Source organism: Stylophora pistillata, chromosome 4, assembly GCF_964205215.1.
Source record: "Stylophora pistillata chromosome 4, jaStyPist1.2, whole genome shotgun sequence".
Classification (NCBI taxonomy): Eukaryota; Metazoa; Cnidaria; class Anthozoa; order Scleractinia; family Pocilloporidae; genus Stylophora; species Stylophora pistillata.
In genome coordinates, this window is record NC_142522.1 from 25,592,769 (window position 1) to 25,606,899 (window position 14,131).

Genomic DNA, 14,131 nt, shown 5'->3' on the forward strand with positions numbered 1-14,131 from the left:
GCTTAGTTGGCCGACAATTAAAAAGTGTCATTTTATGAGTTTACCAGAAGATAATTTATAATGGAAAGGTTTATTCAAAAATATCTTTTTTGGGCCCCAACCACCTAGACTGCGATTTAATCAACCATCAGTGCTGCAATCTTTCTTTCTGTGGCTACATTTGAGAATCAAATGACGTTAACCCACAAAACTGAGCTAAAAATAAAAGTGTGGTTTGATCCCAACATAGAGCGGAAATTACTATTTGATAGGTTTTGACCTCTACTTCGCACGGTTTAATAAGCTTATTCCATAATCCCATTTTATAATTTGCAAAATTTAGTCCATAAAAACATTAATCAGCTTTTCTTGATGAGTCAAAGCTTTCATAATTTTGTTTACTCTTATCATTTGCTAACGCGTTAACGTTTTGAAAGTCATATCCAGCTTTGCGCGCCTGTGGAGCAAAAGCATTAAGGGAAGTCATAATCATAATTTAGTATATTTTGGCAAGTTTTCAGACGAACGCACTGAAGGGATTGGCTTCTGTCTATTAATTTTCCGCTTCAGGGGAAGTGAATTTTACAGTAGATCTAAAAAAAGCCCATGTTCGAGTTCCTTATTTTCTGTGAATCGTTGTTAGTGAAGACGTCATATTTTGCTAGATGAGCGCCGTATGAAATTGATCGACTTGATTACGAGGAAGTCAAAGGACATGAATTTCTATGCTGCTTGTTTCGTTTACTTTTTAGTGGTCTCACTCTGTTTCAGATCGACTGGTAAGTAGCTTGTTAAAAAAAAAAAAAACGTTTGTTTTTCTATGTAAAGAGCTAGACTTTGCCCTTTCTTTTGCTTTGGGGTTTAGTATAGAGCTTGCGATCAATTTCCGTTGTATGAGAAGGGTTTTAACAAATTTCAAATAGTTCTGAAAAACACCAACGTTAAAGTAGGAACCATTCTATCTAAAACATCGTTATTTATTGAAATTGAGGTTCATTAGAACTAAATCAAACTGCGAAACAGTAAGGTACCTTTGGGACTACAAATTTGTTTTAAGATTTGTATAGATAATAGCATGACTTGTAGTGGTATTTGGCATAATAACCCCCCCATTAATTTTGGCGCGATTTTATTGGTTACCTTACGTCACGTGGTGCAAAATCACAGAACAGTTATCACGCAATGACCCCGTCCGCGTCGATGTTTGTCCTCCGAATTTTTTCCGTGAAAAAGAAACATAGTCAAGACCGTCAAGAGTTTCAACTTTTCCGTTCTCCTATTTACATGGAAGGAAACCAAACTGATTTTTTTTATTTTTGCTTGCTTGCGTCAATCACGCGCATTTGCCATCAGATTACCACTGGCTTTTTTACTGTGTTTACGCGCAGTCTAATTACGATGTTAAAATTAATGGGAGGGTTATAAAATAAATAAACCCCGTTCTGGCTTGCTGGTATGTCGGCTGATAATGTCCTTGGCTGAGAGATTATCCTCAAAATTTCATATTTGCCCTCGAAGCTTCGCTTCTCGGTCAAATATTCATTTTTCGGACAATCTCTCAGCCGCGGACATTATCAGCCGACATACAAGGCGCCCGAAGGGTTTATCTACTAAATAACATACCGCAAGTGATATTTTAAAATTATCCAAAATACCACGAGCCGCGAAGAAATGTTAAGAGCCGGTAATATCGCAAATACCGCGGATAGATCATCCTATTATTTATTTCATAATAGAAGCCGAGAAGCCGAGAAACCTTCGGTAACGCACAAGAGACCTTTATTTCCTCACGTTTGAAGAAATAATCACAGGCGTCTGCTTTCGTACAATCTTCTCTCTCCTTTCTCACACATCCTGTTGTCATGGTAACCTTGTTATACCATCGAGTTTTGCTCTTATACCACTATTACACTAAAACAGTGATACTTTCAACCATCAAATCTCCGACATTTCTCGGCTTATGTCATATTATTTTATTATTGTTTCCATAACTGAATCATACAGGGATGTGATACCATCATGTTGATGCTAACAGGCTTCTAATAAAGCTGAAGCGGGCAGTTGGTTTAAGCTCTATTTATTTATTTTTGCAAAATGAAAACACAACAAACACGCTAAAAACACCACAAACTTATTTGAAACACAATACATTTATCTGAAGCACAACACAAACACTGTACTGAAAACAGAACACACAAAATGAAAACACAACACACACAAACTGAAAACACAATACACACAAACTGAAAACACAACACACACAAACTGAAAACACAACACACACAAACTGAAAACACAATACACACAAACTGAAAACACAATACACACAAACTGAAAACACAACACACACAAACTGAAAACACAACACACACAGACTGAAAACACAACACAATCGTCCAAAACACAACACACTTTCCAACGCACTAGTTTTGTTTCCGCTGGGCTGTATGATACGCAGGCGCAATAAAAAGTATGAACATGGCGGATAATAAAGAGGAAGAAGCTATTCGATTCTACTTTTCGAAGAATTGTGATCACAATACCATTTTGGACTTTCTTGAAAGATGCCACGGACTAAAAATGTCAAAAAGAACTCTTCTGAACTGTCTAAAAAGGTATGGTCTGTGCAGAAGAGGAAGGGCAATAGATGAACAAATTGTACGCGGAAATATCGCGAGAGAGCTCGACGGCTCCGGATCGCATCTCGGATACAGGTCCATGTGGCGAAGGCTTCATTCAAAGTCTGGAATTAATCTTCCAAGGTCAACTGTCCAGGTTTTGTTGGCTGAACTCGATCAGTCTGTGTGTGTTGTGTTTTCAGTCTTTGTGTTGTGTTTTCAGTGTTTGTGTCGTGTTTTCAGTTTGTGTGCGTTGTGTTTTCAGTTTGTGTGTGCTGTGTTTTCAGTTTGTGTGTGTTGTGTTTTCAGTTTGTGTGTGTTGTGTTTTCACATTGTATGTGTTGTGTTTTCATTTTGTGTGTGTTGTGTTCTCAGTGTTTGTGTTGTGTTTTGCACTTATGGGCCACCGTACTTCTGCGGTAAGCAAACTCGATCCATGACTCCGACCGTACTGCAAATTAAAATCGCTTGAAAAGAAAAGCGGAAAGATGAATCTTGGATTATCGGTTGCCCCAACAGATTGACACGATTTAGATATTTGGTTCATATCACTGGCCTAGTTTGACATTAGCGAGAAGATGAAAATAAGAACATTTGAATAGAAGTTTGCGCAAACTACGAATTCAAACCGCGTTGATCAAGAAGAGCATTCGCTATACCTGTTCAAATGTACCACGGTGACGTACACTTATGGAACTAAAACTCCTTATAACATGTTGTAGAGCCATTCTAGTTAATATCTCCTCTTTTAGGTCGGAAACATGGTCCTCGACACTACGTGAAGTCATTCCCTTGAAATTTTACCTCCCTTCTAACGTGAATGCTTTCCTTAGTTTAAATAACTTATCCCTGGCCCAGTTAAATTTTACAACATTTCTTATAAAATAATAAAATGTTACTCCCCCCCCCCTCTCCCTTCCCCGACTTACCAAACAATTCCGCGTTTCCAATTTCTCCCTCCCCTCCCCAAATGACCAAATAATTCCACGTTTACAATTTCCATACTTTGAAGTTAATTAATAAATGAGCCCAAAAAATGGAAAAAAGTAGCTGGGGTAAAAGACTATAAGATGATGGGAAACGTATAAGTGAAGATTGTCCCTCAGCTATTGACTCATCGGCAACTAACCCGGGTTGGGCCAAATGCTTTAATTCAACGCCTCTTTTGCAGAGAGTTGCAGCGATGAGCTTGGAATGCAAAGTAAGCGAATCCCAAACGAGAGTATTACAGCATCATCTTCAAAACGTACAGATAACTCTCCTCACTTTGCACGTTTGGACGGCCCAAAGGCCTGGTGCTCGGCGCCACATGACAAATTGCCTTACATACAAATCCAGCTGAGTGAAACAAAGATTATAACTGGAATAAAAACTCAAGGAAGCTCTTCGGATTGGGCATGGGTGACAAAGTATGGAATCAAGTTTCTGGAAAATGGAGCATGGAAAGAATACAATAAGGTTCCCTAATTTTTAAATGTTTAGTTTTCATATTTTGGTTTGGTCTTCGGTTTACCACATTGCATCACCATGGTTAATTTAATACAGACTCTTTTTTACACCTTCATGTTCGAGGGGAAGCATGAGAGTCACTTGATATATTTCTTTAAAGTTAGTTAGGTTTAGTGTTAGTTTTATATCCGATTTATATATCACGGAAGCAGAAAAATAGTGCGAATCTTTCATGATTCTTGAAACTTGGAAATTATTTAGTTCCTCCGTCGCGAGCGCAAGAGCTCCAACCATGGACTGAAAAAACCTTCAGCACTTCCGTTGACTCTTTCAACTTGCAAGATCCAACCTTTAATTTTCTCCTCTAGCTGCTTCATATTTCCTTATAAATTAATTACAAGAAATTGGTATTAGATCAAGATATTTTCTTCTACCTGATAAGTTTGAGCATTATCATTTCCTGTTGGCTAGATAATGTATAGATATATATCAAAAAAGTATTATAATCGTTTGTGTAACGATGTGGACATGTACATTGTAGATGCAGATCGCGACGCTTCTAAAGCAAACTTCAAATCTTCTTCAGGCGATGAGGTCGATTGGGTACACATCACCTTTAAACTTTTGTGCTCAGCTTTGACGGGATGGAATTCTTGAATATCCCTGTCATGCTCTTTGATCCTCATCTGCATGGGCCTTCCAGTCTTGCCGATAGAAGGAGAAGTTACAAGTTAGTCTTTCTGGGAATTAGAGGTTAACCACGCTTGAATCTAAAGCGTTAAGGCACAATGACCTTATGTTGCAAATGAACCATCTAAAAACTTATAACTTTCTGTTTGAGTTTCAGGAGCTAGCAGGCAACACAAACGTTAATGGCTTGGGGTCAAATATCCTAGATCCTCCAATCAGAACACAGTCGATTAGAATCTATCCCAAGAATCCAGTCACATTGGCTGGCGCCGATCCTAAACCCTGTTGCTTAAGATTAGAGCTGTATGGATGTTCTGCACCAGGTATGATTAAGGGATTCATCTATTGGCAATTTTTCATCGTCTGAAATAATTCAAAGATATAGTGCCTCACGATACGGTCGCATGAAAATAGGCTTCTATTTAACCCAGTTGATTAGGTCCATTTGCGACACTGAGTGAAAGAGACATAAAAGGATTTATGGTCTGCTCTGATTTGATAGTTGTAGCATGCCAAGGTCGGGTAATAAAAGGAGGAAGTATCCGAAGAAACTGTGGTGCTGCGTTAGTAGGGGAGCAAAGCTAAGAAAGATACTCTTTAGAGTGGCCAATGTACATTATGAACTCAGTTGATAAAACCAATTTATCTTTCTATTCATATATGCCTAATGCTTCCTACAAAATAAGGTAAATGCGACAAAACACTGCAACAACACTTGTTAGACGTCGTTAGAAAACGATATCTACTGACTCTAAGACATGAGCGCTACATATCTCTGGTTGGAAAGAAAAGATAGTTACCAGAATGGCTGACACCCTGCAACATGAAGTAAGGGCTTTAGTCAGTTATAACAAGCATAATTCACCATGGTATGTGGCGCGTATCAACAGCTTTTATGTGCATGGAGCGCCATGATGCATCATCTGGCCTTATCTACTACTGCGTCATCTGCGTTTGACTTTATTTTTAAGGACCTATATGTGAGCCTCCGATTTCTCCTTATGGTTCAAACATCGTTTATCCTGCACAGCAAGGAAACCACGAAAATGGCAGCGTGGTTGTCTTTGCTTGTGAACCAGGCTTCTTCCTCACTGGGTTGCCAGTAATAAGATGCAGTGGGAACACTTGGACACAAATGAATTTCAAGTGTTTACTAGGTAAGAGCTGTTTTCTATCTTTTTATCGCCGAACAGTGCCAAGATCGAGTTTGAAAAATCAGTCAACCTGAAGCAGTAGAGCGATCGACTGCTGGTGTTGGAGTAGAGGGAAAATGATTTGTATGACCGACATACTTGATATATAAATGTCAGTGTTATGAGAAGAGAAGCTTATTTAGTTACTCGGAATCCCATTCTTAGCTCGTTCCTTGGTTCATTTCCCTATCTTTGCATTTGACAGTTCTTTTTATAGAGAAAATGTGACAAGTGAAAATGTCGACCCTGTTACAGAAGTATAAACATGCAAAAATTATCCAAACAGCGGTAGAACGACAATAATCAGTTCATTTCGTTATTATTGCTGTCTAAGATTCTGAGCCACTCGGTGGTCTTATTGTTTAGTTTTTGGTTTATCTGTAACAGTGTTTGAATCAAACACACGATTTTTGCGATCCCACGTGATCGAACGACATATGCTGACCAGAGATAAAGGTAGATTCAGTTCAAGAATTTCTTACGTTATCTGGTGCAGACATTGCATTTTGTAAGTTGTTGTACTCCTCTCTCTGTTTCAAGAGCTTTGCCATGAAATATGAGGTATCTTAGATGATCAGGCCGTGCATGTAACATCTACTAATAATTCAAAGCCGCGTCGGAATTTCACTCTTATACAAATTTTCACTTGATCAGTAGACGTCTTTTTTAAATGTGTTAACGGCAGACAGAACTGGGAATAATTACCTGTTCAACTAAGCCCCGCCTCTTCCCTCCCGTCCTTCAAATCAGCGTTATGAATAAAAAGATAGCTATGTCCCTCTCTCTTGGTAGTTGTTGAATTTCAATGAAACTGACCCATTGCGAGGGAAACACATATAGCCGAATTCACAAGTGCTGTTGTACCATTAATTTATTTCCACATTAAGTGTGCAACGAGGCCTTGGATCTCCTCAAATTCAACATCGGGTTCGTACACGGAATATGGGCGACTTACATTGAGGTACACCTTCGAAAGGAAAGCTTTATTACAGCGGCAAGTATCCGCCTGAAAGATAACAGACATAAGGTTCGACAGATTTATTTAAAGGCGCGTATTTCCAACAAATGGGTACAAATTGGTCGTCATTTTAAGGTAACATTGTTTAAATTCTTTATGATTATATCTACATTATTATCGCCCTTTTCCCTTACTTTGTGTATTACTGGCTTCGAAATATTGTAAGTCCGACCCACCCGCAGACCATAGGGAGACGGAGTTGATTCACCTCTCCAATTTCTTATTCTTTTGCACAAAGTATATCCAATGCCGCTTTAATTTTGAGGAAAGGAAGAAATACTTACTCGGCAAAATATGAAAAATTAACTTCCAAAAAGCATAGTTACATTTTCCTAAACGAATAAAATGTGATATTTTTTCAGCCACCCGTCAGTGAAGCGGAGGAAAAATTTAAACTTTCTCAACCAGTTCTCGCTCAGTCTTTGCAAGTCCTAATCATTACACGACATAGTTATGTCTTTACATTTCCAACATCTACAAGAGTGTTTGGATGTAAGCCTGTTTTTCGAGGTAAGAACTAAGATCATGGATAAACTTGATATTCTTGTTCTCTCTATCTATCTATCTATCTATCTATCTATCTATCTATCTATTTATCTATCTATCAAATAGAACGTGTTTGAATTAATTTAGAAACCACCTCTTCTTCGAAACCGAACAGTACTGATAGTTGTATGATGTGTGATATCCTCTGGTACAAAATCTCTGTTCTAGAAACTATGTGAATTTTATCGCAGTCGTTATCTCCAATCACGTATCACGTCTGCATCACTTTTAGGTTGCATCATACCAGGCTCCGCAGTCCTCTTCAGGGAAGGACAGACTTATTTGAAAGGGCGTTTCATCTCTATCGCGAGGGGTCAACTGCGGGAAGTTGTTTATGGAGACAATTTCTTATATAAAAGCAAAGATGAAGTCATTCTTGATGAGAAGCCAAACTTGACTGAACTGCCAGAAGGAACTTCAGTCGTTGGAGAAGATACGAGAGGGATCTTAAAAGAGGGAAAAATAAAACGAGTATGTAGTTCAACTCAGTGCACCATTGAAACCGATGGTACAGAATGGCAGAGCAAGTTAGAAAATGTTCGAGTCTTCAGAGGAAATGTGTGTGAGAAATATCTGTATACCTAAAATGCAAAAACAAAATAAATCTAAGAGACTAGTTATTATTTATCATTTGTAGCTCACAGTTCAAGCTGCACACCAACACATTAGTTTTTTCTTAACTGCGAGTAGAAATAAGAGAGGTAAATTTCATCGTAACTCGACCAAAATCCTCCAGCGCTCCTCCCCCGGTGAAGGGGGAACGGGGGGAGGGTGGAGGGAGTGGGGGAGGAGCTAGACTATCATGAAAAAAATCCCCTTCCATAAACTTTAGAATAATAGTCTAGGAAAGGATATAAACCCTTAGTCATGCTAGGTTAACGGAGGTGGTTCCTTTTTTTTCAATTTATAGCTAGTGACATTGTTAAAATCATATTAAAAAAACATGTCGGGCTTCCATTCTCAACCTTTTTCGCTTTTTAAGCGTATTCGTACCCTCAGGGTTGTTTGATCCACATATACAAGAATACAACTAGTTTTGAAACTAAAAGATTCTACAGGAATGATCCAATTCTACTGGGGCTACCAGTATATCAACATAGGACGACAAATTGAAGTCAAATTTAAACTGATCATTTTTTTAGCCATCGGCACAAGTCGATGTGTCTTTGATTCTTAGATGCTTAATAAAGATCATTTTGAACACATGTATCGCAGGCATTAATTCTTTCCTTTTTTTGTATTCACTTTTGGTGGCAAATGGTGCTTTAAAGTTGGATTAAGAGTAGTGCACCCAGGGACGAACTTGTAGGGTACTTTGCACTTTCGGATGCCTGCTCGAGTCGAGACGCTATCTGATCGTTTCTTTGTTGGCTTGTCTTTTCACATTTGTTTCTTTCATTTGTTGGAGGATTTGTGTTAAATTAATATGTTTTTTCATTGGCCAGAGTATTTTCCCCACCCTCAGACACTTTAGGGGTTCCACTGAAACGGCTCCAAAATTAACTAAGTTAAACATTAGATTTAAAAAAAATATTGCTTAAAACGAGATGAGCTCCCGATTTTGGAAGGACTTTCTGAATGGCACCAAACGAACTGTGAAAGAAAACTGAAGAAAGACATATTTTTAGCGACATAAATGAGATAAATATGTCTAGAAAGGCACCTTATTGAGGAGGGTCCTCTTCGCAGCAACAACGCACGCGCAGCACTAAGGCAAGTAAATAAACGGTCCGCTCACAGTACCGCGGCCCCGATTAACTCAGTAGGGCGAGCCAAACGGGATAACTTCCTCTATAGGGTTCCATGCAAACGAAGCAAAGTATAAATCGGAGCAAAAGGGACATTGATGTACGAACAGAATTAAAAGTTTTGAAAGGGGAAACGATTTGCTAACATCTCAGCACTCAGTGGCTTAAGAACACCCTCTAAATAAGGACACGTTATTCTTGTTTGAAACCTGGCTTAGTTTCTAATCGTAATTCTCACATTTACACAGTTAGGGTGTTAGCAGCCATTCGCACAAAACTTCATCAAGATTTTGGGGTCATCCTCGGTGTAAAAACCTGACGACGTTTTCTTTGTTTCATGAGCTATTGTTTTGCTGTATGCTATTGTTTATAATATTTTGTTGTCATTGCTCTTAGTCACTCGTGAGCTTCACTGGTTTTTACACCGAGGATGAGCCAGATTTTGTAGACAAACAGGGATATCGAAAACTTCTCGGTATGGATTCCCAAAATCAAATTGCGAAACAGCCTGTAGGTGACAAAGGGCAGCAGAACAATGTCTACTTGTTAGAATAATAATGCATTCGAAATACACTACCGAGAGCACGCAAAAACGCACCAGAAGTATGTTGCTCTCAGGCTTCAAAAGTAACAACGCGCAAACATCCCAACCAATCGCTAATTTATGCAACAAAATCTTGCTTACGAGGTCGAAGGTGAAAAATTTTGATACGAAATTATTCATCGCCAGTCGAATACTTGTGGCAAAGAAGTTCACTCATGGCAACGTACAAATATTCCATTCTGTAAATGGCCGCTTTACATCAGAGGTAAAGCAGAGGAAACTCGAGCAGTGATAACCCCAAAGGAGATTAGGACTTAAATTACCTCCCTTAAAATGTAGTCTATTTGCTTCTGTCATGATTACTTAATTAGGAAAGAAAGAAAGAGAGAAACCATTTCATATTCATCGGCGATTTTCTTTGATTACAAACCGAAGAAAAAAGGTACAGCCACACTATCAATCTGCGCATTAACCCGCTACAAAAGCCCCGGCTTTCCAAGCAAAATGCATAATTGGACATCAGAGTAACTTTGAGAAATGATAAAGCAACTATTTTCGTATGAGCTTTAAGAATGTGTTTAAATGACTTCTAAATCAGTATTAAGCCTCACTAAGCTCACAAGGAAATTTTTCCCCGGCACTATCACCGCACTTGTTACAAAAGATAACATTTATTTTAAAACGAAAAAGAGACACTCGAACATGTATTGAACCAGCTCAGTCATTTTCCTATAAGTTGTTCTCGATAGTTTTCTTTATCCAATCAATAAATGGATACACCCTGGTAAAGTATCCATACTGATCCTTTTGTGCGCAGCCCACTCCCCAGCTGACCAGCCCAGTAGCTATCCAACGGAAGTCTTCTCCTCTTTTTGCCTCACGGACGAAAGCTCCTCCACTGTCGCTATGGCAAGTATCATTTCCTCCCTTTCCTTCCCCGTCACAAAACATCACTGTTGAGTTAAAAAAAGTATTGTGCTGATTTGTTAGGGAAAAGTTTGTCGCTTTGAATTGTAAATGCTGAGTATTGAAGACGGGCTGATTAGCATTTTTCTTCTTTGGGTTTTTCTCCAAGTTTCAAGGCCTGTGTTACACCCCAACCTGTTGCTATGCCAACAAATTAGGGATTGCCAAATCCCTGTCATCCTTTTCTGGAATACACAGTGTCCGCACAGAGGGGCCAAGTTCCACTACTCTTTCATCGTCGAGTTTGACCAGAGCAATGTCATTTGCGAATTTATTATCAGCGTAATTTTGATGAACAAAAATCCTCTCCACCTCTACTTCAATCTGAGATTTTTTAACCCTCTCCAAGTGGCGGTCACCCACTGTCACTTGGTATCTGCGAGATGAAGAGTAGTTGTTGTAAATACAGTAAGCCAGGTTTGCTTCACCTACTGCGGAAAGATTGAGTAGTAGAGGTTTTTTGAGAAGTATTCACCCTGTGAGTGATTTCAGAAATTCGAAACCAATTTTCTCGCGGAATTTTCTCTGCCTTTGAATGTGAACTTTCAAATACAATAAAAAATGATATCTAATTTGACTACACATATACAAAAGGCTCTTTAAACTTCAAACGTAAAAAGGATTCGTGCTTACTTATTGGACAAATCGTCGAGAACACGAACCCCTCGAAAATCTTTGTGATAGAAACAATGTGCAGCCGTCAGAACCCAACGACGAGAAATCAGAGCACCACCGCAGATAAGCACACTTTCCACTGAAAAGGAGAAAGTAGACAGATATAAATTAATTAGTAATCTCCACTAATACATTTATATATATATATATATATAGTCGTTAATGGAACTCTCAGGCCAACAAAGATGCACCTTATATATATTTAGTATAATTTCAAAGCTGAACAAAGAGTTTCCCGCAATCTCATTGGTCGAGCGGTTCCTTATATGACGCTATATAAACCGCACCGCTCCGCGCGGTTTATATAAAATGTTAAACTAAAATGTTAATAAATGTTACTAAAATGTTATGATTTTAGAAATTTTTCTGTTGTTCGCTCTGAAATTATACTAAAACAATTATTCGCCTCAGGTTCGGTGAATATTGTCGAATAATCACCTCGACTTCGTCTCGGGGACTATTCGACGATATTCGCCTCGCCTTCGGCGAACAATTTTTAAATATAAAGTACGTGTAAAACGATGAAACATGAAGCAAACTTTTAACTGTTCCAGCTTTAATGTGGCGACGTTTCGGCCTTGGGCCTTCTTCAGGTGGAACGTATTTACATAAAAACTAAAAACTAAAAGTCCCAGTAGGTTTACAGAATGACCTGAATTTATACTAAACGTAAGAAATATAAATAGTATTGCTTAGTGCATTCCAGACCTAAATAATAGGATATAGTAATGAGTAAAAGGCAAGAATGCGCAAGGGGCGAAATAACCACGATTGGTTGCGAAGAACTCAATTACATTGTGTAAATGATGCCCTAATTACGTATTATAGCGGACGCGATTTTTGGATCTGAATTCGCGTCTTTTGTTAAGTCCGTGGGGACTAAGTGTACAAAGTTGTGCGGTCCAGTAGGCCTCTCTCGTAAGTAATAATCTATCTGCGTCCCTTGGCTAGTAATTTTCTCAATAACAATAAAATTAATGTCAGAAATTTCGTGTTTGGTACAATTGAAGTGGTCTGCAAGCTGTCACGTTTTTTTGTTTGTTCGCATAGATGACTTGTGATTACGAAAACGCACCTTCATTTCAGTGGAAGTAGAACCCACGTATTGTAAATTGCATTTCTTGTACGAGGCCAAGTAAACAACATTTCTGGGAGAGCAAGACAAGTTTTGGCAAATCTTATAGGTTCGGCCTGTGGAAAAACTCTTAAATTTGGAATCTTGAATTAAAAAATTCTTGCAAAGGTTGCATCTATAACAGCATTTAAAACACCCTCCCGTTACCTTCTCTGCCTGACTAACTTTCCCACCTACATAAAATCTAGAAGGCGCCAAAATGTCTTTGAGGTTTTTGGTAAGGCGATATGCTGGAAAAATCGATTTTGCTGGAAAAATTTCCGATAACTCAGGTGACGATCTTAGGAGATGAGCCATTTTTTTGTGCATTACTAGCTTCGAAATACTCTAAAAGTTTGACCTACCCGCAGACCATGGAAAGAGACAGAGTTGCTTCACCTCTCCAATTTCTCATTCTTTTACACAAAGTATATCCAACGTCGCATTAATTTTGTGAACAGGAAGAAATATTTACGCGGTAAAATATGAAAAATTGATTTCAAAAAGGCATAGTAACATTTTCCTAAACGAATAAAATGTGATATCTTTTTCAGCCACCTGTCGGTGGAAAAATTGAAACATTCTCAACCAGTTCTCACTCAGTCTTTACAAGTCCTAATTATTACACGACATAGTTATGTCTTTACATTTCCAACATCTACAAGAGTGTTTGGATGTAAGCCTGCTTTTCGAGGTAAGAACTAACATCATGAATAAACTTTATATTCTTGTCCTCTCTACCTCTTAAATAGTAAGTGTTTGAATTAACATTAAAAATCACTTCTTCGAAACCTAACAGCATTGCTTTTTGTATGATGTATGAGATCCTCTGGCACGAAATCTCTGCTCTAGAAACTACTGGTTCAGCTTTAATATACATACAGTGAATTTTGTCTCAGTCGTTATCTCGAATCACGCGTACCACGTCTGCATCACTTTTAGGTTGCATCATACCAGGCTCCGCAGTCCTCTTCAGAGAGGGACAGTTGTTTGAAAGGGCGTTTCGTTTCTATCGCGAGGGATCAACTGCGGGAAGTTGTTTATGGAGACAAATTTTTATATAAAAGCAAAGATGAAGTAATTCTTGATGAGAATCCAAACTTGACCGAACTACCAGAAAAAACTGCGGTCGTTGGGGAAGATCCGAGAGGGATCTTAGAAGAGAGAAAAATAAAACGAGTGTGTAGTTCAATCTAGTGCACTATTGAAACCGACGGTACAGAATGGCAGAGCAAGTTAGAAAATGTTCGAGTCTTCAGAGGAAATGTGTGTGAGAAATATCTGTTTACCTAAAATACAAAAATAAAACTTAAGTCTAAGGGACCAGTTATTGTTTATTACCTGTAGCTCACAGTTTAAGCTGCACACCCAAAATTTGTCATTTCTTAACTGCGGTCAATTTCATCGTGACTCGACCAAAATCCTCCAGCCCTCCTTCCCCGGTGATAAATAATGACATAATTTGAATATATCAACAAAGTTGAAATGGTAAATTGGGCCACCGTAACGATTACAAAAGCTTACGTTTCGAGCGTTAACCCTTCGTCCTTCGCTCCGACGAAGGGCTAACGCTCGAAACTTCAGCTTTTGT

The 14,131-nt window shown here is 38.6% G+C and overlaps 1 protein-coding gene across 1 annotated transcript; it reads left to right on the plus strand.

The window, feature by feature from the left end:
• Nucleotides 1–613: 613 nt before the first annotated feature.
• On the plus strand, nt 614–8,698 carry LOC111345230 (uncharacterized). The gene is made up of 7 exons (XM_022952508.2): nt 614–758; nt 3,769–4,055; nt 4,894–5,059; nt 5,708–5,893; nt 6,817–7,022; nt 7,310–7,457; nt 7,726–8,698. The coding sequence occupies exons 1-7, from the start codon at nt 656–658 to the stop codon at nt 8,076–8,078; spliced, it is 1,449 nt and encodes a 482-aa protein (XP_022808243.2). The 5' UTR covers nt 614–655; the 3' UTR covers nt 8,079–8,698.
• The last annotated feature ends 5,433 nt before the right edge of the window (nt 8,699–14,131 follow it).